This window comes from Microplitis mediator, chromosome 7, assembly GCF_029852145.1.
Source record: "Microplitis mediator isolate UGA2020A chromosome 7, iyMicMedi2.1, whole genome shotgun sequence".
Classification (NCBI taxonomy): Eukaryota; Metazoa; Arthropoda; class Insecta; order Hymenoptera; family Braconidae; genus Microplitis; species Microplitis mediator.
In genome coordinates this window covers 3,508,680-3,535,528 of record NC_079975.1, presented here as the reverse complement: position 1 = coordinate 3,535,528, position 26,849 = coordinate 3,508,680, and the positions used below count along the sequence as shown (strand labels likewise).

At 28.3% G+C, this 26,849-nt stretch overlaps 4 protein-coding genes, 1 long non-coding RNA gene and 1 other non-coding gene across 7 annotated transcripts; 3 read left to right on the top strand and 3 right to left on the bottom strand.

Annotated features, from left to right (window-relative positions):
• Window positions 1–6,096, top strand: LOC130671402 (odorant receptor 13a-like). Its single transcript, XM_057475274.1, has 6 exons — window positions 1–272; window positions 1,122–1,408; window positions 1,471–2,063; window positions 5,045–5,146; window positions 5,239–5,397; window positions 5,846–6,096. The coding sequence occupies exons 1-6, from the start codon at window positions 232–234 to the stop codon at window positions 5,900–5,902; spliced, it is 1,239 nt and encodes a 412-aa protein (XP_057331257.1). The 5' UTR covers window positions 1–231; the 3' UTR covers window positions 5,903–6,096.
• A 1,157-nt stretch (window positions 6,097–7,253) lies between these two features.
• LOC130671074 (uncharacterized) lies at window positions 7,254–10,422 on the bottom strand. Of its 2 annotated transcripts, none has more exons than XR_008990468.1 (3): window positions 10,226–10,422; window positions 7,703–7,921; window positions 7,254–7,556 (listed from the first exon to the last, which is right to left on the bottom strand). It is a non-coding gene; the product is annotated as an uncharacterized LOC130671074 (long non-coding RNA). The 2 variants fall into 2 exon arrangements; XR_008990467.1 differs by lacking the exon at window positions 10,226–10,422 and adding an exon at window positions 8,035–8,229.
• LOC130671073 (odorant receptor 13a-like) lies at window positions 8,895–13,323 on the top strand. Its single transcript, XM_057474765.1, has 6 exons — window positions 8,895–9,113; window positions 9,242–9,528; window positions 9,591–10,183; window positions 11,670–11,771; window positions 11,897–12,055; window positions 13,008–13,323. Exons 1-6 carry the CDS (start codon window positions 9,073–9,075, stop codon window positions 13,065–13,067), a joined length of 1,242 nt encoding a protein of 413 aa, XP_057330748.1. The 5' UTR covers window positions 8,895–9,072; the 3' UTR covers window positions 13,068–13,323.
• A 1,908-nt stretch (window positions 13,324–15,231) lies between these two features.
• On the top strand, window positions 15,232–22,876 carry LOC130671890 (odorant receptor 13a-like). Its single transcript, XM_057476008.1, has 6 exons — window positions 15,232–15,390; window positions 15,507–15,796; window positions 17,120–17,766; window positions 18,480–18,584; window positions 18,661–18,819; window positions 22,767–22,876. Exons 1-6 carry the CDS (start codon window positions 15,350–15,352, stop codon window positions 22,821–22,823), a joined length of 1,299 nt encoding a protein of 432 aa, XP_057331991.1. The 5' UTR covers window positions 15,232–15,349; the 3' UTR covers window positions 22,824–22,876.
• Window positions 21,850–24,875, bottom strand: LOC130671891 (farnesol dehydrogenase-like). Its single transcript, XM_057476009.1, has 5 exons — window positions 24,567–24,875; window positions 24,349–24,475; window positions 23,425–23,554; window positions 23,217–23,360; window positions 21,850–23,143 (listed from the first exon to the last, which is right to left on the bottom strand). Exons 1-5 carry the CDS (start codon window positions 24,865–24,867, stop codon window positions 23,105–23,107), a joined length of 741 nt encoding a protein of 246 aa, XP_057331992.1. The 5' UTR covers window positions 24,868–24,875; the 3' UTR covers window positions 21,850–23,104.
• Window positions 24,876–26,466: 1,591 nt separating this feature from the next.
• On the bottom strand, window positions 26,467–26,539 carry Trnav-cac (transfer RNA valine (anticodon CAC)). The gene has a single exon. It is a non-coding gene; the product is annotated as a tRNA-Val (tRNA).
• Between the last annotated feature and the right edge of the window lie 310 nt (window positions 26,540–26,849).

Genomic DNA, 26,849 nt, shown 5'->3' with positions numbered 1-26,849 from the left:
GCTTGATATATTGTGAAGGAAAATTTAATTTTTATTACTCAGAATAGTTTATAAAAATAATACGTCAATGTCTCTATTGCGTGTAGGAAGAGCTTTCAAATAAAGTTATTGGAATAAAGATATAAATAGAATAAAAGAAACTAAGTGAGATATAATATTCGAAATATAAAATAAAATATTTTTTGTTACACTATAAACCGCTTATACATTATAATAAATAGGCGCAACGACATGCATCACAACTCAATAAATAAACTCGTGTTGATACTGAGGTGAACAATGCCAATGAATTAAAAAACAACAAAAAATAATTTTTTTTTTTATTTCAATTTTAAATCTCTTACTTACACTGTAAAAAATTTTCGGAGTGAACGCGGAGTGGACAACTTTTTATTTATTAAGTTCCCTCGGAGTGATTTTCACTCTGAAGGGGAGTTTCGGAAAATGTTAATTATAAAGAAAATTTCTAATACATAGTGAGCTTAGGTCTTTGATACTTTGACATCTATATTGAGTACGGAAATAATTACGAGCTCCCTTTCCATGTATTCACGTGAAATGATTTTTAAAAATTATAAGCAGCTGCACAGAAAAAAATAATTTCTCGGCGCAAGAAATATTTTGTATTATGAATTGAAGTCAAAAATTTTTCTTGGCTCAAGAATTTTTTTTGCGTCTAAAAAATTTTTTTCTTGTTCCGAAAAAATTTTATCTTACCCCAAGAAAAGTTTTGTTTTCGCTTTATAATACAAAAAATTTCTTGGGTCAAGTAAAAATTTTTTGCGCCAAGAAATCTTTTTTTTCTGTGTGATAATGAAACTTTCGCAAATATAATTACACTGAGACTTATATCAACCATACCACGAGATAACATTTCATATTGTACCTAACTATAAAATATTCTTATAAAAACTATGTCACTATAGCTATTCAATGATTTAATATTTTCACTGTGTATTATTTATGTGAAATTAGAATTTGGTGAGTTACTCCGAGTGAGGGAGTGAACTCGGATTGAAGTAAAATCCGTATTCACTCTGGATTCACTCCCGATTTTTTACAGTGTAATTATTATTCATTTGTTAATTTTTTTTAATTTCATTTTTAACTATATACCACAGATTTATCGGAATTTGGCCAGTAGAATCAACAGTCAGAAGTTATAAATTATTAAATTTAATTTTCCGTTTATTTAATCTCACTATAATTGTGTTATTGATGTTGCTTACAATAGCCGATGCAATTGCTAATTTCAACGATATGTCACTTATTACAGATAATTTGTGTTTTTTTGTCGGATGTACAGAAGCATTAACAAAGGGACTCAAATATTGCTTTGAGTACAAAAATATTGTGAAACTTATTAACGATATTTACAGACCGATTGACATAATTAATAATAAAAATAGTGAGTTTGATTAGAGATAATTGCCGATTTTGGATTTATTTAGTAAAGTTTTAACGTTTCAGATATCGAAGTTATGAAAGTTATTAAAGAGACCGCACGTTTTGAACATCGTCAATTTGTTTTTGTGATTGGAACATTAACATTGTTATATTTTGCACGAGTTTTGGGTGCTGACTTCAAGAACAAAGAATTTCCAATACGCGCTTTGTTTCCATTTGACGCAACAGTCTCACCTTATTATCACTTGATATATTTATTAATAACTTATGGTGTTTTCCTTGTCGACTACTCAATATTTGGAGTTGACATGGTGGTCGTGGTAATAATGAGATATTTAACTATTCAAATCGACATATTGAGAGCTAATTGCAGGCATTGTGATATTAAGTCAACTGGACGCAATATTGTAATTAACAGTTATGATGATAAGAATAATGAAGGCACAGAGATTCATAATTTCGTTGAGTTTGAATTACAACACGAGGATATCGACAATGACGATAGCTTTGATAAAAGATTAAAGAAATGTATCATACAACATCATAAAATAATTAGGATGTTGACTCTACTCAATGGCTGCTTCAGTTTTTGTGTAGTAGTCCAAATTATGAGCACTACTGCATTTATATGTTTGAACGGATTTCAAATTATAGCAGTAAGTCATGATTTACACAAATTGAAACTTGTGATTTATTTCTCAGTTCTTTGAATGGTTTATCAATTGATGAAATGAAAAAGTGTGAAATTTTGTTTAACCCTTTCCTTGCTCGGAGTATCGGTGAGTCTAGGTGTGAGTCATGTGGGGATAGAGCCAATTAACGTCCGTTGTAAGGCTGTATGAGTGAAAGTTTAGTTGTGCACTGATAGAAGGATTTGTTTGTATTTAATAAATCAATTTATTAAAATCTTTTTCAGATATTTTTTTGGGTGGAAAAAATATTTTTTTACTATTAACAATATTCGTTAGTCCCTAATTAAAAAAGTGAATTGAAAAGTATTGAAAATTATCTCAATTCTTTTCAATCCCTCGGCGGTTTTGGAAAGTATTGAATGGAATTGAAATTTCGATCGTTTGAATACTTTCCAATTCCAAAGTGGAATTCGAAAGTATTGAAAAGAATTCAATCTTTCATCATTTCAATTTAGGTATTGAGGAGGATTCGGAAAGATTCAAAAATTTCAATTCATTTCAATCTTTTTCAATCCCACTCATGACCCGAAATGTGATATTATTTAGGTATTGAGAAGGATTCAGAAAGATTCAAAAATTTCAATTCATTTCAATCTTTTTCAATCCCACACTTGATCCGAAATATCGGACTATTTAGGTATTGCGAAGGATTCAGAAAGATTCAAAAATTTCAAATCATTTGAATCTTTTTCAATTCCTCGGAAGTTCAGAAATTCTTTTATTATTTTGGGATTGAAAAGTATTCATTTTATGTCAAAATGAATACCTTGGGGTATAGAAAGTATTCGAAAGGATTCATTTTTCATCATTTTCAATACTTTTCAATTCACTTTTTTAATCAGGGGTATTAACAAAATCTATTTTTTATAAGAACAAAATTTTTTTAACTATTAAGAAGCTTTAATATATTGAAAAAAATATTTATTTCCACCAAATAAGATTTGTTAATAGTTAAAAAATATTTTGTTGGTGGTCGGTGTTGATAGATGGCTATACTTAACGCGTAGTTGTAAAAAAATATATATGCTAATACATGATTTTCATACGATAAGTTGCTTATTATTTTATACTTTTTGGAAAACAATTAATAAAATGGAAGCTTTGCTACAATCGTGGGATTTAAGTGAGTTATACTCGATTTTTTATGGTAAGTTGACAGTTATATATAAGGTATATTCAGTAGCATCAGTACTTAACCTATTCATTGTCTTGTTATCCTATTTTATTTTTTATATTCCGTTTCTAAAATTAACACTAAATTTATGAATTTACTTTTGTATTCCCACTCTAGTAAACCATATAACTGACTTTGAAATCCTTGGTGAATTCCTTACTAAAACTCGAGAAGAGACCCAAAAAGAAATAATCCCTAGTGTTTGTTTACGACTTCGTTTAAATAAAAAATATAATGAATATGTAGGTTTCTTTTTTATTTTACTATTTATTTTTTTAAATTCAATTCATTATTCTCAAAAAATTATTTCAAATAATTTTATTTTATTTACAGATTTCCCATCACGAGAAGATTAATGTAAAACTTTTCTAAAAATAATAAGAGGAATTTTTTAAATATTAATAATCCAGTGTGTAAATACTAATAAATGATTTATTAAATATTAATAAATCATTTTTTATATGTTAATAAATCATTTGTTAAATAGTAATGAATATTTGGTTAGCACAAAAAAATCGCTGCTAATAAATGATTTATTAACTGTTAATAAATATTTGTTAAGGACCTATCCTCTAATAAATTATTTATTAAATATTAACAAATCTTTTTAAATACAAAAAAATTTTTCTATCAGTGTGGTAGTGTAGACAAGCACCCCCTTCTACCATTTTTTCAGCCCCATCTCTAGAAAACAGACTATAGCTCTCTCATTTTAAGAATAAGACGTACAATTCAAATTAAGAGTAGGGATTCAAGTTCGACCGGAAAAGGGTTAAAAAGCTTCACCTGAAAAAATTTTTTTTACCTTATTATTATTATCGATATCCTGCTGTCGACGCTATAAGGTTTTTAGGCAGGGTAAAATGGCATAGGAATAAACTTTGTTATTTTATTTTATTATTTTTGAATCACAAATAAATGATTTATATTATGAGGCAGATTGCCTCGTTTACTCAGAACCTAACTACCTTGTACAAATTTTATTCAAAAATCGTTAGCCCTAATAGCTCAGCTCAAAAATTTCTTGATTCTAAGATTTCTTTACTCCATTATATCATTATTCCAAGACAACTCTACTCAAATTTCTGAGAAAAAGAAAGCATTTTCCTGCTTACTGAGTTGTTTACTTTTTCTCAAAAGTTTGGGTAGAGATGTCTTGGAATAATGATGTAATGAAATAAAGAAATTTTGGAATCAAGAAATTTTTGAGCTGAGCTATTAGGGCTAACGATTTTTGAATAAAGTTGGTACGAGGTAGTTAGGTTCTAAGTGGGCATGTCAATCTGCCATATTATGATCAAGTAAAAACATCAAATGTGGGAAATAACAGACACCCTAATATACATGTATATGGATATATATATATATATATATATATATATATATATATGTATAATTTTCATGTGAAAACGAACCAAGCTTTTTTCCTGGTTCTTTTAACTCTGATCTAAAGGTGATTTTGATCTTTTGTGGACTCAAAAATTGGACTTGTTTTTTTACAATTAATATGAAATGTATAAATTTGATTTTTAAAAAATAAAATGAATTTGCTCCATATATCACTGAAGACTTGCGATATAAACTGAACACTTGATAAAAAAATTTATTTTCATAGAATGCAATGATTAAGGAGTTGAAGAATTACCATTAATGGGAGTAAATTAACACTTATTTTGACTGTCAAATTTCATATTTATAATTTAGGAAAAATAACTATGCAAACATAAGATAAATACACATTTTTACTTTCTGTCGTGTGTAATAATTTCAGGGGAATGATATTCATCTATTAATGAGAAGAATTTTAGCAAGCATGGCGGCTATAATCCAACTATCATTCTGGTGCTGGTATGGAAATAAACTGAGCGCTGCAGTAAGTTTTTATTAATAATTATTAAAACTTAACTACAGCGATTCACAATTTATTATAAAAACACTGTGACATATGTATAAATTATAAATAAGGCGGATTCATTGACGATGAATTTCTGGATGTGCGGTTGGGAAGATAATTACAAACATGGATTACGTAATTTTATGTCTATACCAATGACGCTGTCATTACGGTCATTAGAACTTCGAGCGATTGGGGTTGTTCCTTTATCACTCCAAACATTTGTTTCAGTAAGACGATAATTGACAATAAATTATTATGTGAAATTACTTGTGTCGAAGCTTGGAGTTTTAAAGCCCGCAAAGTCAATTTTTACTGATAATTCATAAACTCTTTTAATTAATATTAAAGTAGAAATAAATTCTCTCCATTTTATTTCAAATAAAGTAATGAAATATAAAACTTTTCAAGGCTCTTATTCACAACGACAATTAACTACTCAATTAAACTTAAATAAATGCATCCAAAATGGCTTTACATCTATTGAAACTCAAAATTTCGATTGTTATATATATGAAAAGTCTATAATAATGTGTAACATGGGATGAAAAGCAATTAAAAACCAGCAGGTCAATTGTCGGCTGTACTGGTTTTAATTATTTATATCTTGTCACACAATATTATATTTTTACGCTATACATGAGGTAACGGAAATAAGTTATTTTTTGTTCAATGCAGGCTATGAAAACGTCGTACTCAGTATTGATACTTCTACTTACCGTAGCCAAGGATTAGCAATCTGCTAACTTATATTGCATGCCTTAAGCGCGAGCGTAGGTATGCTCTACTCTCGCCTAAAAATTAAAAACTGGGTTCCGTCAGAGTTTTTTTTAAATAAATAATAATATGGTGGTTAAAGTAGGTCAGCCTTCATACCACAATTAAAGAAAACATCAATGGTCATTTTTCTAAACAATAAACAGCTGGTCCAACCCACAATTTAGATAAAAAATGAATTTTTTAGAAAAAAATCCTGTAAAATACATGTAACACTCTTCTTGTAATCACCATAACTTTCGAAAAACAAAACGAATTCTTTCAAATTTTATTTCAATATATCCGTAAATTCATTGTGACAAACTGATTAAAAATCCACAACTCTATCATTATTCGTTTAATTATAAAATAATAAAATGTGCACTGTCGAAGCTTAAAAATTTACATCTCAGGCTGCCATATATAAAAAAAATATATAAACAGAGTTAGTGAAGACCTGCTTCTTCTATCGGAGCGTGCTAGATGGCGTTAGCAAAGATTTCCATTCTATCCGCGGGAATTTTTTAATATTTTCTATAATAATTTTCTATTATAATAAATTAGTTTAATAGTTCCTAAAATGTAAGCAAAAAAAAAAAAGAAAAAATTTGTCAATTTAAAGTTCATCAAGTATCGGAAAATGAAGTTGGATTTTTCTGGCCTGACGATAACTTTCACCATATAATTCTCAGAATGTATCCATAAAACGAATTATTGGAGCTTTTCGAAAAATCAGACATTAAACTGTACACGGAGAGAAATTTATAGTAACTATTTCTAGTACGTTTATGACGTATCATTTTATACCGTTATAGTAATAATTACTTGGAGTTATAAGATACAGGCCCATATTTTCCTGAAAAAGTTTCCATAACTACGGGAACAATTCCCATCATTAACGTAACAGTCCCCAAATCCCATGGTAACTAAATTACTGAAATCAAGAGCTACTCCGGTAGCATATAGGAATTACACCCACATTTATAGGAATGATTACCATAATATGTATGGGTGCCGTTCCTATTATCATTTTAAAAAAGCCGGTTACCATATATGACATATGCTTTATGGGAACCATTCCTATAATATATTGTAATTGTTACCATACACTTCCCTCCGTGTACTGTGTAATTATTGACATGGGAAAGAGCTATTTAGGAGATTGTTGAAGATTTTTTTTTTTAATGTATTTTGTAGTGGCCACGTTTATTAGGATTTCGCTGATCGTAAGTAAAGAATCATATTGTTGTACAGCTTTTCAAAGTGTTTTTAATACCTTTCCGCAGATTCTTTTACCTGATTATTAAAAATTTAAAGTCGGCCAGAATAATTGAATAGTAAATTATTATGATTAAATAATTTATTCAAATAGAAATAGTAAAACTATATCTCAAATATTAATAGTTTAAATCTAAAAACTTATCCAAAAAGATCAGATCAGTCGACTTTAGATGTGACAGCTGACGTGAAGTAGCTGAAGTGGATTTTCTAACGATGTAAGCTTCACCACTTCCACTCTATCAGTATAAAAATGGAGTTGGGGACCAATACAAGAGCAAGATAAAAATTTTTTTCAGTAGGAATAGTGTGCTTCATTATTTATGACTGATAGTTAGGTACCATTATCTTCGTCCTGCAATTTCATTACATCTACTTATTAGATACACTTTTGTTGAAGTAAAAAGAAAAAAAATTTCACAAAAACTGATTATGAACGAAAATAAATTATTCCAAGTAAAATTTATGATTAATTAAAAATTGATTGGATTTACAACTCACCACTCAGTTAAATAACACGTTAAATCCTATGAAAATTCCACGAAGACAATAAAATCGTCTTAACAACTCCTTTGTCACGTATTTTATGTATCATGAGTAATAATTTTTTAAAATAATTTACCAAATTACGGATTGATGGCAACAGCATTGAAGCTTCCAAATATTTTAATTTGCGCTATTATAAAATAATTTAATACTGAATCGCTAGTTTTGGAACCACTGAAAAGTCAAAAAAAAAATTTTCATATTTAATTTCAAAAAGTTTAATTTATTTTTTAATTCCTTTAACCCCTTTGATTTACTTTAATTACTTTATTTACATCATTAGTTACCTACAAATTTAAATGCAGCAAAATCGAAAGTTGTTGTTACTTTCATAAATATTGAAATAATTCAAAATGTAAGGTATGTTTGTATTATATCATCAAAAATACAAAAATAATGTTATTGAGTAAAAATAAATATTATTCCACTTAATTTTTGATCTAATATTTACACTGTTATAAAATATATTTTTGATATCGATTCGTACTTCCCGTGTAAAAAAAAATTGTTGAAAAAAGGTCAAAAAAGTGTTGACTATTCTAAACTTCAAAACTTGACACAATGACGAACTTATTTTAAACAATTTTCAAACTTCTGAAAATACACAGAAAAAAACATTTGACATGATACTACAAATTAACATTTTTCAGTGCAAAATACGTTCAGAAAAAACTAATTTTGAACTATTTCTGAACGTTTTTCGTTTCAGCATATCTTAATAATGTGAGGATATTTATTGATATTTCTCTTGAATTTTTAAAAGTTTAAAAAGCGTTCAAAAAAAGTTCGTAGTTGTGTCACGTTTTGAAGTTTAGAATAGTCAACACTTTTTTGACCTTTTCTTAACAATTTTTTTTACACGGGTTATATACTGAGTATAAAATGTAAATTTTTTGCAGGAGGAAAATATGTGAAATGAAGCGGTGGCGTGAAAATAAAATTTTGCTCTCCCGTGTGGTTCGTATCCGCCGCCACCCTGCCGCTAGATAATTACAGTGTAAGCCCTTTACGATCTAACATGTATTTTTCTTTTTCTATAATTAAGTTAAAGTGTATTATTTGACGCGCAATTTTTTTTCTACGAACATATAACTGCCTGTATTAAAGACTATAGAAAATTTAATTTTTATTGCTCAGAACAGTTTACAAAAAAAAAACACGTCAATGTCTCTATTGCGTGTGAAGAAAGCTTTCAAATAAAGATATTAAAATAAAGATATAGATAGTAATCGAGTAACTTAGTAAAATAAAAAATTGAAAAAGAAAATAAAATACTTTTTGTTAATATAAGCAGCTCTTACATTTAATAATTTGAAAAACGCAACATGTATCACAAATTGATCAATAAAATAGTCAGAATACTGAGGTGAACAATGCCAATTAATTAAAAAATAACAAAAAACAATATATCGTTTTTTTTTTTATTTTAAACTTCTTACGCATTAATCATTCGTTTGTTAATTTTTAAAACTTTTATTTTCAAATACATAACAGATTTAATGGAATTTGGCCAATAGAATCAACAGTCAGAAGTTACAAATTATTAAATTTAATTTTCCGTTTATTTAATCTCACTATAATTGTGTTATTGATGTTGCTTACAATAGCCGATGCAATTGCTAATTTCAACGATATATCACTTATTACAGATAATTTGTGTTTTTTTGTCGGATGTTCTGAAGCATTAACAAAGGGAATCAAATATTGCATTGAGTACAAAAATATTGTGAAACTTATTAACGATATTTATGGACCGATTGACATAATTAATAAAAAAAATAGTGAGTTTGATGAGAGATAACTGTCAATTTTAGATTTACTTATTGAAGTTATAACATTTCAGATACCGAAATTATGAAAGGAATTAATGAGACCGCACGTTTTGAAAATCGACAGTTCAATATAATATTGGGAATCGTTTCACTATTAGTAGTAGCGCGAGTTCTTGGTGCTGATTTCAAAAACAAACAATTTCCAATACGCGCTTTGTTCCCATTTGACGCAACAGTCTCACCTTATTATCACTTAATATATTTATTAATATCTTATGGTGTTTTACTTGTCGACTACACACTACTTGGGGTTGACTTGATGGTCGTGGTAATAATGAGATATTTAACTATTCAAGTCGAGATATTGTTAGCCAATTGCAGGCATTGTGATATTAATTCAACTGGACGCAATATTTTAATTAACAGTTATGATGATAAGAATAATGAAAGCACAGAGATTCGTAATTTCGTTAGGTTTGAAATAGAACACGCGGATATCGATGATAAAGACAGTTTTGACGAGAGATTAAAAAGATGTATTATACACCATCAGAAAGTAATTTATATGTTGAATGGACTTAATGACTGCTTCAGTTTTTGTGTAGTTGTTCAAATTTTGGGCACCACTGTGTTATTATGTTTGAATGGATTTCAAATTATAATGGTAGGTAATTGTAATGCTTAGTATTAATTAAAATTTTCTTACTTTTCAGTTCTTCAGTAGATACTTCAATTAATGAATTTAAACTGAAGTAGTTTAAAAAGCTTCATCTGAAAACCATTTTTTTCCATTATTATTTTTTTTTTTTCTGACATCCTGTAGTCTCAACACATATATATATTTTCTATTTTATGTATAGAGTAAGAGTACCAGTACCCAGTCCCAAATCAGTAGCCAGCCACCCCCTGATTAAAAACTCCGATTGAAACCAATGAATTCCAATTGAAATCCGGAGATTTTAATCAGGGCCTCACGTTAAATTATACCTATATATATTTTGAGCTAATGTTAGAGTATATGACCGGCTGGCTGTTAGTTAGGGGCTGGGTACTGGTGTTCTTGGCATATGTATAGGGGAGGGTGGGGCAGAGCGGCCCCCCTGAAATTTTGTTCAAAAAAAAGATTTTTTTTTTTCGCCTAATTACTATAAATCCGATATGTTTGCGCATTTTACCCCTACGAATGACATTTGGGGCAAAATGGACAAGCCCAAAATTTTGAAAAAGTGATTTTTTCATATTTTTATCGTCAAATTAAAAAAAAATTATTATAATTCCACATTTCTAGCCCTACGCATAACACCTGGGGCAAAATGGACCAGCCGAAACTTCCGAAAAAATTATTTTTTTATATTTTTCGGCCGTTTCTCTACGTAAGAGGCAAATTTGGTCGCTAAAAATATATAAAAAAAAAATTTTTTTTTTAAGTTGATAAATTTTTGAAATAAAGTAAAACTATAGAATTGTTGTTTTTTTTTTTTATTAAATAACAATTAGTAATTAAGGTAATCGAGAGTGAACGATTTATTACACCTTAAAAAATTTTTTTCGAGTAATATAAAACCAAAAATAGTTGTCAAGAGAAAGAAATACATTCTTAATGATGAAAACAATTAAAAAAAAAAAAAAACGAAAAAAAATTTTATCATTATTTGGAGGTGGCCGCTTTGCCCCACAAAAAAAAATTTTTTTGTTTCAGAATTTTGGCAAAATGTCTATAAATTTGTTCGAAATAGGACGAACGTAAATTGATCTTGTGGTTGAAAGCCACAAAAAGTAATAAATGGCTTAGGGGGCCGCTCTATCCCACCCTCCCCTATATAAAATTTTAATGTAAAAACAAACCGAGCTTTTGACTTGGAGTCTTCTCATTGTTAATTCTGATCTTTCATGGGCTTAAAAAATTGACTTTTGATGCAATTAAAATGAAATGTATAAATTTGATTTATTAAAAATAAAATGAATGTAACCCATATATTATTGAAGGCTTGCAATATAAAATGAATACATGTTAAAAAAAATGAAGCTTTACAGAATACATAAATATCGAATTGACATGAAATTTTAAATGCTTAATTTAGGAACGATTAGTATGCCAACATAATAGAAAAAGTAACCATTTTTCTTTCTGTCATGTAAAATAATTTCAGGGGCATGATATTCATCTATTTATGAGAAGAATTCTGGCAAGCACGGCAGCTTTATTGCAACTATTATTATGGTGCTGGTATGGGAATAAACTGAGCGCTGCAGTAAGATTTATAAATAATTATTAAAACTTAACTATAGTGATTCACAATTTATCATAACAACACATATTTTCGTTGTATAATCTCAACAATATGATATATGTAAATATATATGAATTATTAATAAGGCGGATTCATTGACGATTAATCTCTGGATGTGCGGTTGGGAAGATAATTACAAACATGGGTTACGTAATTTTATATCTATACCAATGACGCTGTCATTACAGTCATTAGAACTTCGAGCGATTGGGGTTGTTCCTTTATCACTCCAAACATTTGTTTCAGTAAGATGATAATTAGTAATACATTTTTAATTAGAATTCATCGTATCGCAGCTTGGAGTTTTAAAATCCGTAAAGTCAATTTTCACTAATAATTTATAATAAACTTTTTTAATTAATATTAAAGTAGATATAAATTCTCTTTATTTCGTTTCTAATAAAGTCATGAAATATAAAAGTTGTTGAGACTCGGATTTACAAAGACGATTAACTACATAATTAAACTTTAATAAATGCATCCAAAATGGCTCTACATATATTAAAACTCGAAATTTCGATTGTGATAGCTATGAAAATTTTATAATAATGTGTGACAAGGGGTGAAGTGCTATTAGAAACCAATGTGTCAATTATCGGCTATATTGGTTTCAAATAGGGGAGGGAGAGGCAAAAGGGAGTACTTAAGGAAATACTACGTTTTCGAGGACTCAAATACGATAAATCTTTTTTTTTTTAATGATATTCAAAGTAAATAGAAAAAATTTTCAGTTACCGTTGAAAAAAAAAAATTTTCATTTCTGCGGGCAAAGTGAGGTATTCCCTAAAAAAGGTAAAAAAAAAAAATTCTGGATTTTAAACGAATTTGATTATGTTGAACTTTTTGTAAGTAATTTACATAAAGAAAAATTATATTTTACATGTTTATTGGATACAAAAGAAGAAAAAAAATTTTTAATAATTTTTATCATAAAACAAAAGTCATTAATATTTTTCAACTGACAATTGATTTTCGACAAAGTTTACCAAAAAAAATTCAAAGTAACGCTTAATTATATTTACAGAAGATATTTTGGAATGTTTAAAAACCATTTAAAATATACAATTTTTTTTTATCAAATTTTGGGGGTACCCCCTTTTTCCCTCCCCCTTCCCCTATTTATATCTTATCACACAATATTATATTGCTACCCTGTACATGAGGTAAAGGATATAAATGATTTTTTATTCAATGCAGGCTATAAAAACGTCGTACTCAGTATTGGTACTTCTACTTACCGTAGCCAAGGATCAGTAATCGATTAATTTGTAATGCAAAACTAATTTTGACACTAGTTATATATTACACGGTGTGAAAATACCATAATAGTTGTCATCGGGTCAGTATTTTGTCAATTTTGAGTCCATCAATTATCGGAAAATGAAGTTTGATTTTTCTGGCCTGGCGATGACTATCACCATATAATTGTTAGAATGTATCTATAAAATTAATCATTAAAGTTTTTAAAAAAATCATAAATTAAACTGTAATGTGTAATTATTTACATGGACAAAAGTTATTTGGGGGATTGTTAAAGATTTTTTTTTTAAATTGTATTTTGTGCTGACCGTAAGTAAAAAATCATAGTATGTATTCTGTTGAAGAGCTTATCAAAATCTTTTTGATACCTTTTCACAGATTTTTTTTGCTTGATTATTAAAAATTAAAAATTGGCCAGAATAAATGAATATTAGATTCTTTTGATTAAATAATTTATTTATAGTATTTTTTTTTTTATTATTGTTAACAGTGTATAGCATATTTATGCCTTTTACACTTCTTGCCTTTAATCGCAATTGCTACCTTTTTCTATTCCCTCCTCTTTTTCATGCGGCTGTGGACCGACTTGTGCTTCTGTACTGCATCATTACGTGATGCCCTATACCCCACCTTTTTGCCGTGGGAGTATTGGCAGGGTGTGGAGTATAGGGTGGGGACAATCGAATCGATTGTAGCGCCTGCAGTGGACGAAATACGCGTTAAATCGCACTTGTCTTGTGAATAGTTAAATGAAAGCAATGTTAAAAAATAAGAACAAGTAGTTGTTGTGTTGTTAATTGCAAAAATACTGACAGAAATAGTAATTGCAAGTTTTATACATTTCCATCCATGATATTCATCTTTGGCTAAAAATTATTACGGAAATTTTTTAAATTACAAATTTTTAACCCAAAGTATTTTTAATTGTTGAGTTTTAAAATTTAAAATTACGAATAATTTAAATCACTTCAATTTCTTTACTTAATGCAAATTAATAATTTTAACTTTAAAAAAATTATAATTATAATTATTTTAACTAATTTGTTATTATGACTATTATTGTTGTTATTATTATTATTACAAGCTAACCTTATGTCGTTCAAAATAATATTTATTTTGTATTTATTAAAATTTTTTATACTTATTTTTTTCAGTACAATCTACTCTATATTTTTTCACCTTTCAAATGTGGTATCACACATATATTTCGCAATCTTTAAAAATTTTAATTATTTGTTTATAAAAACTTTCCGTATTCTCTCTGTGCTTTTTGAGGATGATTTAATGCGGTCGACAGATGTCGTTTTCGTCGCGCACCTTGCCAATAGCGGCAAAGGGAAACCACAGAGAAAACCTTTTGCCAGTACAGCTGTCATTTTTTGGAGCAGGTGAAGTTCCAGTGATCGATAAAATTCCCATTTTACCGATCACTGGCTCTTCAGTCCGCGCCTAGCGCACAGAGGCGTCCGATCAAGCTCAATGCATGGCTAAGCGGTCACCCAGCCAAACAGTAACCACGCTCGGTGCTGCTTAACTTTGATGATCGCCCGAGCCACACATGAACCAATCGGCTGCCTCTGCCCCTTAATTAAATAATTTATTCAAATTGCAACAGAAAAACTATATCTCAAATATTAATACTGTAAATTTAAAAACTTATCCAAAAAGATCAGATCAGTCGACTTCAGATGTGACAGCAGACGTCAAGTAGCTGAACTGGATTTTCTGATGATGTAAGCTTCACCACTTCCACTCTATCAGTATAAAAATGGAGCAAAAGTAAACAAAATAATTTTATTAAATGCAAAAAAATATTGTTGCACTTTATTTTCGGTCTAATACTTACACCGGCATAAAATGTATTTTCGACATCGATTTGCGTTTATATACTGAGTATAATATGTAATTTTTTTGTTGGAGAAAAAGATATTAAATGAAGCGGTGGCGTGAAAATGAAATGTTGCTCTCCCGTGTGGTTCATATCCGTCGCCACCTTGCCGCTAGATAATTACAGTGTAAGCCCTTTACGATCTAACATGTACTTTTCTTTTTCTATAATTAACTTACAGTGTGTTATTTGACAAGCAATTTTTTTTACGAAAATAAAACAGAGCATAACAAAAAAAATAAAATATACTGCAGAGGAAAGTATAATTTTTTATTACTCAGAATACTTTATAAAAAAATAGATAGAATCGAATAAACTTAATAAAATAAAATACTTTGAAAAAAGAATTTGCTTTTTTAACTTATAGAAAAAAAATAATACGAGGGTCACTATGCATCACAAGCTCATAAATATACTTTCTAAAATACTGAGGTGAAAAATCTAATAAACAAAAATGTATCAAAAAATAATATTTTAAATTTATGAATTTCTAACTGTGTGTACTAATTTCGATTTATTTATTTTATTTATTTGAAAATGGATTTTAGATATAATGGAATTTGGCCTGTCGAATCAACAACGGCAATAAGTTTTAAATTATTAAATTTAATTTTACGTTTTTTTAATTTTTTTATATTTGTCTTTTTAACGTCGATTATAATGGCCGACGCAATTGCTAATCGCAGTGATTTGTCGCTAATTACAGATAATTTATGTTTTTTAATTGGATGTTTTGAAACAATGTCTAAGGCATTTAAATTTTACACTGAGTATAATAATATTATTAAATTGATAAACGATATTCATGAACCAATTGACAAACTTATATCAATGAACAGTGAGTATTAATAACAATTAACAATAATGGGGACGCTAACTAGTTTATAATTAAAATTTTTTTATTGTGGCCAATTTGATAATAGTTCATTGTGTGACAAGGGATGAAACAAAACGATTTCAGACCAGGGTAAAGTTGGCTGCCCGAGCCATAAGCGAAGGCTGAGATCGCCCGCGATCTTAAGTTGTGTTTCATTCTGTATCACATAATATATTGTTCATAATTACCTGCATTGGAGTTTTAAATTTCAGTAAGTGTCAGTAATCAACCAATGGTGTGATCAACTTTTAGCGGAAACGTAAATTGTGATTTGAAATTTATGATTAAGTAAAAGCTATAAAAATTTTTTCTGCCCGTTGACTGAAGGCATTCGCAATTTAAGTATACTAGGGTGAGCCACAAAAACCAACCTATCGAATTTACGTCTAAAAAAGAACCTATATATCGAGAAAAAAATTATCCCATTGGGCAAAATTTTTAGCTGAATTTTAAAAGGTGTCGGTAGCCATTTCAAATTTCCCATTTAAATAACATGCAAAAAAATTTTTTTTGATTAATAATATTATAACTTTTGAACCGTGTGAGATAAAAATTCGGCTCTAGAATATTCTTGTATGGCATTAAATTTCTTTACAAAAAGTCCTGGGAGTCGAATTTGTAAACTTGATATTTCGTATACTAACAGGCTATCAAAGTCTAGAGTAAACAAAATCATACAAAATTAAGGCTTTATTATTAAAAATATCAATACTACGAGAAAATTTATTCTACATGTAGTGCAATGAAATCACCGACAATATCCACGTTGTAACAAATAATATTTTGTTATCGATCCCAATAAAAGAAAAGTATTTGGAAAATCCAATTAAAGCCTTAAATTTGTATGATTCTGTTTACTCTAGACTTTGATAGCCTGTTAGTATACGAAATATCATGTTTACAAATTCGACTCTCAAGACTTTCTTTTAAGAAATTTAATGCCCTACAAGAATATTCTACAGCCGAATTTTTGTCTCACGTGGCTCAAAAGTTATAATATTTTTAATCAAAAAAAATTTTTTTGCATGTTATTTAAATGGGAAATTTGAAATGGCTACCGACACCTTTTAAAATTCAGCTCAAAATTTTACCCAATGGGAGAATTTTCTTCTCGATATATAAGTCCTTTTTAAGGTTAATATTTGTTCCCGACATTGAGCTGAAATTAACTTATTTCGATAGTTACTGAAACTTGAAGTTTCGATGCCGTTATCATGAAAACAGAATTGTTGAATTTACAAACTTAATATTATATTGAAAAATAATATTTTTTCTTAATTTCAGATGTAGAAATCATGACACGGATCAATAAATTGTCACGTTTTGAATGCCGACAATTTTATATATTATCTGGAGTAGTTTTACTGTTAATATCGGCACGTGTTTTTGGTGCCGATAGAGCTAACAGAGAGTTTCCAGTTCGTGCCATTTTTCCATTTGACAAAACAAAATCACCAAATTACCAAGTATTATATATTTTAATATCTTATGGCGTGGCGTTGATAGACGTATCCTTATTTACACTCGACTTGATGATCGTTGTAATAATGAGGTATCTAACATTTCAACTAGAAATATTGATATCTAATTACAAGCATTGTCGTGTTGGGTCAATAAGAAATATAGCTCGCAATATTCCATCGAATGGTTTAGAAACAGTTGAAAGTTTCGATGAAATAGCAACTGTTACTGACAATGATGACGATGATAATGGAGACGATGAAATAAAAAATTTTGTTATATTTGAAATTCACCAGAAAGATATTAATAATATAGATACTTTTGATTGGAGATTGAAAGAATGTATTAAACATCACCAGAAAATAGTCCAGATGCTGGTAGTTCTCAATGACTGTTTCAGTTTCTGTGTAATTGTTCAAATTTTGACTAGCACAATATTAATATGCTTGAATGGATTCCAAATTCTTCTCGTAAGTGGTTACCAGATTTTAATTTTTAAAGCCTGAAATTTTTATAATTTAATGGAATACTTGCTATTGTTTGAAACAAAAAATTTTAATTTTTATGAAAATTTCTGTTTCACCAATCGAGCATCTATTTTTCGAAAATTATTTTCTGTACAATTCAATCGAATCGGGAAATCATTTTTCGAGTTTTGAAACTTTCACGTTCACTGTTACGAAAATGTAATAAAAAAAAAAAAAAATAGAAAAAAATAATGATTTACGATAATTTTAAATTAAGCGTTGAAGGAACTCTATCTTTAAATTATGAGAACACGTAAGAAAGAAAATTTCCAAATTCCAACTTTCGCAGTTCCATAATTTTAAAAAAGATTATTCGGCATCCGAAACGGAAGTTGAGTTCTCTCTTCAATCAAACCGTTAATATTAGAATTACAAGTATTCTGATGTCATCTAGCTATCCAAGTATATATAAAATAATAATCACCCATCAAAAATTTTCAAAGATATAAACAATGGCATTATCACCATTATAACACATGAGTCAATTATGTGACTTTGAACCCTTATTAAAAGTGGAACAATTATCGTAAAAAAAAAAATAAAAAAAGGAAAATATAGCTTTTTCTATCGGCTATCAAGTTCTTTTTACATAATGAGGATATATATACCCGTTAAAAAGTTATGTAGAAACAAAGATCGATATTTAATGATTTCAGGGTAATAGTGATCACCATCTACTGATAAGACGGATTATAGCTATTAACGCAGTATTATTACAACTATTTTTTTGGTGCTGGTACGGAAACAAAATGAGCACCGTAGTAAGTTTTTATCAATTATAGAAAATAATAATAATGATAAAGGTTTAATTTTTGTTTAAAATAAATAATAAATCAGGCAGATTCACTGACTTATAATCAATGGATGTGTGGATGGGAAAGTGAATTCAAGCGAGGAGTGAGTAATTCCGTAACAACATCGATGATTTTATCGTTACGATCATTAGAACTCCGCGCAATTGGCCTTGTTCCTTTATCTCTGCAGACATTTGTTTCAGTAAGCTAATTATTGTTACCCGGGTCAAAAAAATAACTTGATTTTGACTTGTCTGACTTATTTGACTTGCTTTTGACTTAATTAACTTGATTTTGACTGTTATAGTTCTTTTGATTGACCAAGTCAAATTAAAGTCTCGTTGTCTTGGATTTGACTTAGTTGACTCTGTTGGATTCTCTGTACAAATATCAATCTTTATTCTTATATATATTTTATTTAATATTTCTCTTCTCTAAATATTCTGTTCGAAATATTATTTCGAACAGTGTTGCATTTAAGTCGTAGTATATATATTTTAGTTGAGTTCAAAATATGTATATGTTTACTTAAGGAAAAGAAAGCTAGCATGGATCAAATTTTATGACCTTAGGTACTTGGGTCAACGAGAGATTCCAAGTAAATGCAAGGCAATATGTTTTTCTTCATTTGCACTCATATATATATATTTTGAACTTAGAGATCGTTGTTATACAAAAAGAGGAGAGGTTGTTGGACCTCAGTGTTTAATAATATTAAAAGAATAAGTTACTCTAAGCTAAATCTCTTACGAGTGAAGACATACCCTAGAGCGCGTATTTTAATAAAAGATATAATATTCATTTGTTAAATAAATTGATTTGTTTCATTCACGATTACCACACGGGAAAAAATGCTGGAGTAGAATTTACCACACCAAACTAGTAAAAATTTTACTACACTTTGTGGTCGCCGCAATGACAACTGTAGTAACATAAGCCACAGTGTGCGTGATATTTTACTACTATAGGAGTTCTGTTTACTACTGTAATGTGGTAAAACTTTGTAGTTTCCACAACTACTTAATGTAGTATAAAATACTTATTTTGTGGTTTTGGGAACCACACAATTTTATATGAATTGGTATCTGTTACTATTTTTGGAGTATACAATACCAGATTACTTGTACAATCTACTCCAATATGTGGTAAAATGATTGAAAGAAGAAAATAACAGCGCCACCTATAACTTTTTTACTCCATTCTGTGGGTATTCTCAACTTGTGTCATTGTATTTATTATTATAAATAATATTATAAAACATTATAAATAATAATATATATAATTAAAAATATTTATATACATAATTAAAAATCGAGGCGTGCAATTATAATTTACATAATTAAAAAAAAATATATATATAACAAATATAATACAAAAAAATTGGTTTTGTATTACCTGTCATTCTTCCTTTTGCTTACCTCACCTACAACTTCTATTAAATTTTATTTCTATGCTCTTATCAGTGAATCGTGATTTTAATGCAATTTTTCTAATCATTGCCTATTGAGTATTTGTTATTTATTCGAATTATAACTTTTAAATCGATGTTTTTTATATTTTCTATTAATAAAAATTAATACTTAATTATTCTAAGTTTATGCTTATACGAGAATTTATTAATTACAAATATGTTTTTAAAATTATCATTATCGGGTATTGATAAAAAGTAGGCTTTTGAAATTTAAGTCCTTATTATTTTAAGTTATTCATTAATAAATTCATTTTTATATCATTTTAATTTGATATACTGTAAGTCTGAAGAATCTAAGATTAATTTTTATATTTTTATAACGTTTTCAATATCATAAAAACTAATGATCGTTATCTAACAGATATTTAATTAATACATTACGAATAAAATATATTCTACTATGTTGTGGAGTAAAATGAACCACAGTGGTTATTTAATGCTAATTCTTATTACTACTTACTGTAGTAAATGGTACTACAGGTTGTGTACCACAGTGTACTAGTAACTGTTACTAAACGTGTAGTTATCCTATATATTACTAGTCAGTGTAGTAAATGGAACTCCATTTGTAGTAAATTTAACTACACATTTTTTTCCGTGCATACCTAAATTCTCAACAGACTCAAATTCCTAAGTTAAAAAAGTCATATTCAAGTCAAAAGAATTACAACAGTCAAAATCAAGTTAATTAAATCAAACCCGTGTAAAAAAATTTTTATTCATAATGAATTTAGATCTAAATTTCATCTCGAAACTCAGATCGTGACACAAATATGACTTTCATAATGAATTTGTTTCAACAACTTTAATCACGACAAGATTATGACTCAGTCAAATTTTACTCCAAGTGATCCAAAGGTCGTTCACTAAATTAATTTTACAATCGAAACTAACCCTGTTTAGAAAATCTCATAGAATCCTATAGATTCTCATACATTCTCATAGAGCTTTTATAAGAATGAATGAGTCCTATGAGAAGTACTACACGGAAAAAAATGTGTAGTTAAATTTACTACAAATGGAGTTCCATTTACTACACTGACTAGTAATATATAGGATAACTACACGTTTAGTAACAGTTACTAGTACACTGTGGTACACAACCTGTAGTACCATTTACTACAGTAAGTAGTAATAAGAATTAGCATTAAATAACCACTGTGGTTCATTTTACTCCACAACATAGTAGAATATATTTTATTCGTAATGTATTAATTAAATATCTGTTAGATAACGATCATTAGTTTTTATGATATTGAAAACGTTATAAAAATATAAAAATTAATCTTAGATTCTTCAGACTTACAGTATATCAAATTAAAATGATATAAAAATGAATTTATTAATGAATAACTTAAAATAATAAGGACTTAAATTTCAAAAGCCTACTTTTTATCAATACCCGATAATGATAATTTTAAAAACATATTTGTAATTAATAAATTCTCGTATAAGCATAAACTTAGAATAATTAAGTATTAATTTTTATTAATAGAAAATATAAAAAACATCGATTTAAAAGTTATAATTCTAATAAATAACAAATACTCAATAGGCAATGATTAGAAAAATTGCATTAAAATCACGATTCACTGATAAGAGCATAGAAATAAAATTTAATAGAAGTTGTAGGTGAGGTAAGCAAAAGGAAGAATGACAGGTAATACAAAACCAATTTTTTTGTATTATATTTGTTATATATATATTTTTTTTTAATTATGTAAATTATAATTGCACGCCTCGATTTTTAATTATGTATATAAATATTTTTAATTATATATATTATTATTTATAATGTTTTATAATATTATTTATAATAATAAATACAATGACACAAGTTGAGAATACCCACAGAATGGAGTAAAAAAGTTATAGGTGGCGCTGTTATTTTCTTCTTTCAATCATTTTACCACATATTGGAGTAGATTGTACAAGTAATCTGGTATTGTATACTCCAAAAATAGTAACAGATACCAATTCATATAAAATTGTGTGGTTCCCAAAACCACAAAATAAGTATTTTATACTACATTAAGTAGTTGTGGAAACTACAAAGTTTTACCACATTACAGTAGTAAACAGAACTCCTATAGTAGTAAAATATCACGCACACTGTGGCTTATGTTACTACAGTTGTCATTGCGGCGACCACAAAGTGTAGTAAAATTTTTACTAGTTTGGTGTGGTAAATTCTACTCCAGCATTTTTTCCCGTGTATAGTTAAGCATAGGGTCTTATACATACATCTATGAGAATCTATCGGATTTTTTAAGTAGGGAATTTACGTAAATCAAGTACTTGATAGAAAAAGTTTATTGGTAATTTCCGAATTGATAAATTTGACAAAAAGATTAATTCAGTAAAAACTCAGGCAAGTTTCTATTGAAGTCATCCAAAGTCTAATTCAAAGACATATTAAATTAATTTTATAATTGATACTGACTTACTAGACGAAATTTGGAGTAAATTCATGATGAAAGTCATATTTGTGTCACGATCTGAGTTTCGTCATGAAATTCAGATCTAAATTTATTATGAACGAAAATTTTTTTTACACGGGAAAGCAAGTCAAATAAGTCGGAAAAGTCGAAATCAAGTTATTTTTTTGATCCGGGTAGAAAATCTTTTATATTTATTTGCTCCTTAAAAAAAAAAAAAAAACTACTTTTCTTTTTCAGGCTATCAAAAAGTCATACTCAGTATTAATACTCTTACTTACTGTAGTCGAGGACTGATTATTTTCAAATTATTGTAGTAATTTATTGTAGATACTTTAGTAAGCTAATAGATAGATAAATAATATTTGATAAAAACATTATAAACTTGTTTTTTTTTATTTTTTTAAAACCATACACCACACATTATTACCTTTGCATTGTTTTTCCCCAAGGCAAAACTACTCAATACACTTTTTTTGTATATATCATTAATAATTCAGAAATGACAGGTAAAGTCAACGAACAATTGGTCCATCTTGCCCATGTCTTCCTAGTCTCTAAGCTCGGTTACACCGGAATTACTTCTTGGGTACTCCGGTGACGGTTATTTCATGCAACTGCAGTCAAAATTTATTTGAAATAATGAAAAAAAAATTTGAGAAAAGTTTAAAAACAAAAAATAAATCATACTTGTACATTAGGCGGCGCTGAAAGTGCGAATATAACGCAATCAACGATATCTTTGGGTTCTACTACTGGCAATTTAATTTTTAGTTTATTAAATAGTACGGAATCACCAAATATTTCCGTATTTACCAATCCCGGATGGATTCCCTGAAATATTTAAATCAAACGACTTTTATTTATCGTAGTTTTCTCAGTATAAATGAATACATACCGTGACTCGTATATTATCTTTATGAAATTCGAGTTCATTTTTTAGTGTATCAGTCATACCACGTAGTGCAAATTTCGATGCTGGATAAATATTTATTGGTATTGTCGTCGCTGCATTGATACCAAGCATACTGAAGAGTTAAAAATATTTCTATTAATTCTTGTCACCGGCAACACTTATACACGGTAAAAAATGAACTATATAAATTGAGAACGACAAATAATTTAATGATAAAGTGATCAGTAAATACCCAGATAGTAAAATGACATCTCGATGAGTTCTGAATGAATTCCTACTTATGATTTGGACGTCTCATCAACATCTTGAAGAAGTCTTTAAGAAGTTCTCAAGATGTCGAATGAGCCACCTAGCGAACTCAGTAAGACGTCTTTAAAAAGATTTCTCAAAGAGTTCTTTTTTCTGACTTCGCAAATAAGACTTCAGTATGAATTTACCATGACGTCTTTACGGAGCTCCTAATTTTGACTTCATACAGAAGTTTAAAAATGAATACATTTAGTCGTCACAAAACTGACATCTTATTTATGGAGTCTTCAAGAACTCTCAATTAAGAGTTCTTAAAAATGACACCTTTAAGAAGTTATTATAAGACTTCTTGAAGACGCCTTAAAAAAGACGTCGTAAAGCAGTCATTCCGACTTGAATTTTGTCTGGGCACTATCATTCTAAATAGTTATTTTTTTATTTATGATTAAAACATGAATAATTATAGGATAAGTATGAAACATTACTGTCAATGCAAGAAAAATTACTATTTGAACTTTGAAAATCGTAACTGATACTTAGAAAATTGACGACACGGTATAATAAAAGTTATTATTTGGAATGTTAAAATTCCCCATATCGACACCCGGGTTCCGGCTTAACTATCACTATAAAGATAAATAAAAAAATTAATAGTACCTATTAATGTTAATAATGTGCGCTTCATTTTTACGCTGACGCATTGATTTAAGTGATTCTCTGATAAATATTGCAGGTGCAAGAACATTAACGTTCAAAACAGCACGTAAATCTTCTGTTTTTACGTCTGAAAATAAAAATAAATTGATAAAACTAGTAGCTACTTTTGTAAGTAATAACATGAACGACAATAATATAAATTAAAAAACAATAGTTACTTTGGAATGTGCTTTCTCTAATTATTCCGGCATTGTTCACTAAAACGTCAACGCCGCCAAATTTTTCATTGACATACGTAAAAGCGTAAAGTATGTCTTGTTCTTTTTCGACATCACAACACAAATAATGAAATGTACCTTTTGAAATTTTTAGATCTTGGTACAAATTTTTTAACCGGTCTTCTTGATTTGAAACACCGACGACATTTAAACCATTCGCTACAAGTTCACGGGAAATCACGGCGCCAATACCAGAACTTGCTCCGGTTACTATTGCAACTTTACCAGACCACCGTTCCATTATGTTTGATGTTTGGACTACTGATACTTTGTAGAATTACGATTCTATTTATATAATAATTAGATCGTTAATTTAATGACCTTTGGCAGCTATAAATTAACCATATAGTGAGTAAAAGTTTATGTGTAAAGGTATACTTGATAAATTTGTATCAATTAAATAATTTAATAGCCAATGTCGTAATGACCCTGATTAATAATTCCGATTGAAACCAATGAATTCTGATTGAAAGTCTATCGGGTTTCAATCGGAATCAATCAGATTCAATCGGAATTCAGCGGTTTCAATCGGAGTTTTTAATCAGGGGACATCACATTTGGAATGAAAAGTGTTCTTTGTTAGTAAAAATAAATTGTCATTTATCAATTGATATTATCGTTTATTCAAATTAATCTTCATTCTTTTTTAAAAAAAATCGGAAAATCAGAAATAGGCCGAATGATAGCTTCCTACTCTCTAAAAATGAGTTAGTGAAATTCACTGCGAATCAGTGGATAGTCACTATTTCTACAGCTATAAGTATACCACTAATTCAACCAGTGGTATACTTATAGCTGGGTCCCAGTGAATATTCACTTATTCAAAGTGAATTTCACTGATTCATTTCTAGAGAGAAGGACCTCGAAACGTCGAAATCTGATGAAAACTCGATTTTCGAATATCAGACCGAAAGCACTAATTTCGAAAAGGAAATAAAATTAACATTTAATTGTCATAAAAGGAAAAATTGATAGCTAAGTAGGGTAGTTTTAAATAAATTGGAAAAAATTTCTTCTTTATTTTCAATACAACCTATGAAGTAAAATTATTTATGTATAAATTCAACCTAGGAAAAATAGCTCAAGTGAATAGAGAGCTAAATTTGTTAAATATTGATCATGATAGATCTATTCAGATTCATATCGATCATAAATCTATTTAAAAAAATTTTTTTTAACTTTCTCGGAGTGCCGTATATTCATATAATTTACAGCAGTTTCGATAATGGACTTTGTACAATAAATAAATAAATAAATAAATAATTAGTTGATATCGTAATAAAATTTCACTTAAAGTTAATAGTATTTTTTTACTTTGTTAATTTATAGCTGTGGTTTTATTAAGTATTACTAAGTAATAAAGTAGTTTATATAAATTTTCTACTCAATTATTTAATGCATAAATATATAAAATGACAAGGATCAAAGGTTGCTCTAGTCTAAATGTATTACTGAAAAATTTACGATTTAATAAATGTTACTATATATAATTGTTGTAAATAAATATATGTTCCATATCAAAGTTCATGGAAATTCAAGAAATCACGATAAAAAAATTTCTCTAAATTTAAAATGAATGTAAAAAAATAAATCGAGAAATTCGAGGTTAATCAATTGGATGTAATTTTGTGTAAACAAAAAATTTAGTATAAAAAAAAATTCGTTTATTTATATGTATTATTATTAGCATAATTCAATGTAGAGAAAATACTTATAAATAGTGATAAAAGTTAGTATAATAAAAATGTTTTCCAAAAAAATTTTGAAAAATTAATTCAACAGATCGTAAGTATGTAAATTTATTTAATTTTATTAATTTTTTCAAGCACTAAAAATATATTGTTTCTGCCCGGGATCGAACCGGGGACCTTGTGCGTGTGAAGCACACGTGATGACCACTACACTACAGAAACTATTTATGGGAATGACGTATAAGTAAAATATTATACTACTGATAAGAGATTAAAATTAATTTGTACTAAAAAACAATACATATAAGTAATAAAATTATTTTTTTTTATTCATTGAACGTGAGTTCATTAAAAATTTATCTACAAAAATCTGATTATTTAATTTTATTGATGTAGTTGCCTCAAATGTATGTGATATTTTTGAAATTTGGTGGCTATTTTTATTGTAGAATTGATAAAAAATGATAAACTTTCAGTATCGGGAAATGAATCAAAGAATTTTAAATAAAATAACGCTATAGCTGTTACTGTA

Bases quoted from the DNA above. Each gene is read 5' to 3' on its own strand.
- LOC130671402 (XM_057475274.1), top strand. From the start codon at position 232: ATGCATCACAACTCAATAAATAAACTCGTGTTGATACTGAG. The intron at 5,147-5,238 runs GTAAGTTTTTAT...ATTATAAATAAG, and splicing joins GAAATAAACTGAGCGCTGCA to GCGGATTCATTGACGATGAA. The intron at 5,398-5,845 runs GTAAGACGATAA...TGTTCAATGCAG, and splicing joins CACTCCAAACATTTGTTTCA to GCTATGAAAACGTCGTACTC.
- LOC130671073 (XM_057474765.1), top strand. From the start codon at position 9,073: ATGTATCACAAATTGATCAATAAAATAGTCAGAATACTGAG. The intron at 9,114-9,241 runs GTGAACAATGCC...AATACATAACAG, and splicing joins AAAATAGTCAGAATACTGAG to ATTTAATGGAATTTGGCCAA. The intron at 9,529-9,590 runs GTGAGTTTGATG...ATAACATTTCAG, and splicing joins CATAATTAATAAAAAAAATA to ATACCGAAATTATGAAAGGA.
- LOC130671890 (XM_057476008.1), top strand. From the start codon at position 15,350: ATGCATCACAAGCTCATAAATATACTTTCTAAAATACTGAG. The intron at 15,797-17,119 runs GTGAGTATTAAT...TCTTAATTTCAG, and splicing joins CAAACTTATATCAATGAACA to ATGTAGAAATCATGACACGG. The intron at 18,820-22,766 runs GTAAGCTAATTA...TTTCTTTTTCAG, and splicing joins CTCTGCAGACATTTGTTTCA to GCTATCAAAAAGTCATACTC.
- LOC130671891 (XM_057476009.1), bottom strand. From the start codon at position 24,867: ATGGAACGGTGGTCTGGTAAAGTTGCAATAGTAACCGGAGCAAGTTCT. The intron at 24,476-24,566 runs GTAACTATTGTT...TTTTATTTTCAG, and splicing joins TAGAGAAAGCACATTCCAAA to ACGTAAAAACAGAAGATTTA. The intron at 23,555-24,348 runs GTACTATTAATT...TTAACTCTTCAG, and splicing joins CACATTATTAACATTAATAG to TATGCTTGGTATCAATGCAG.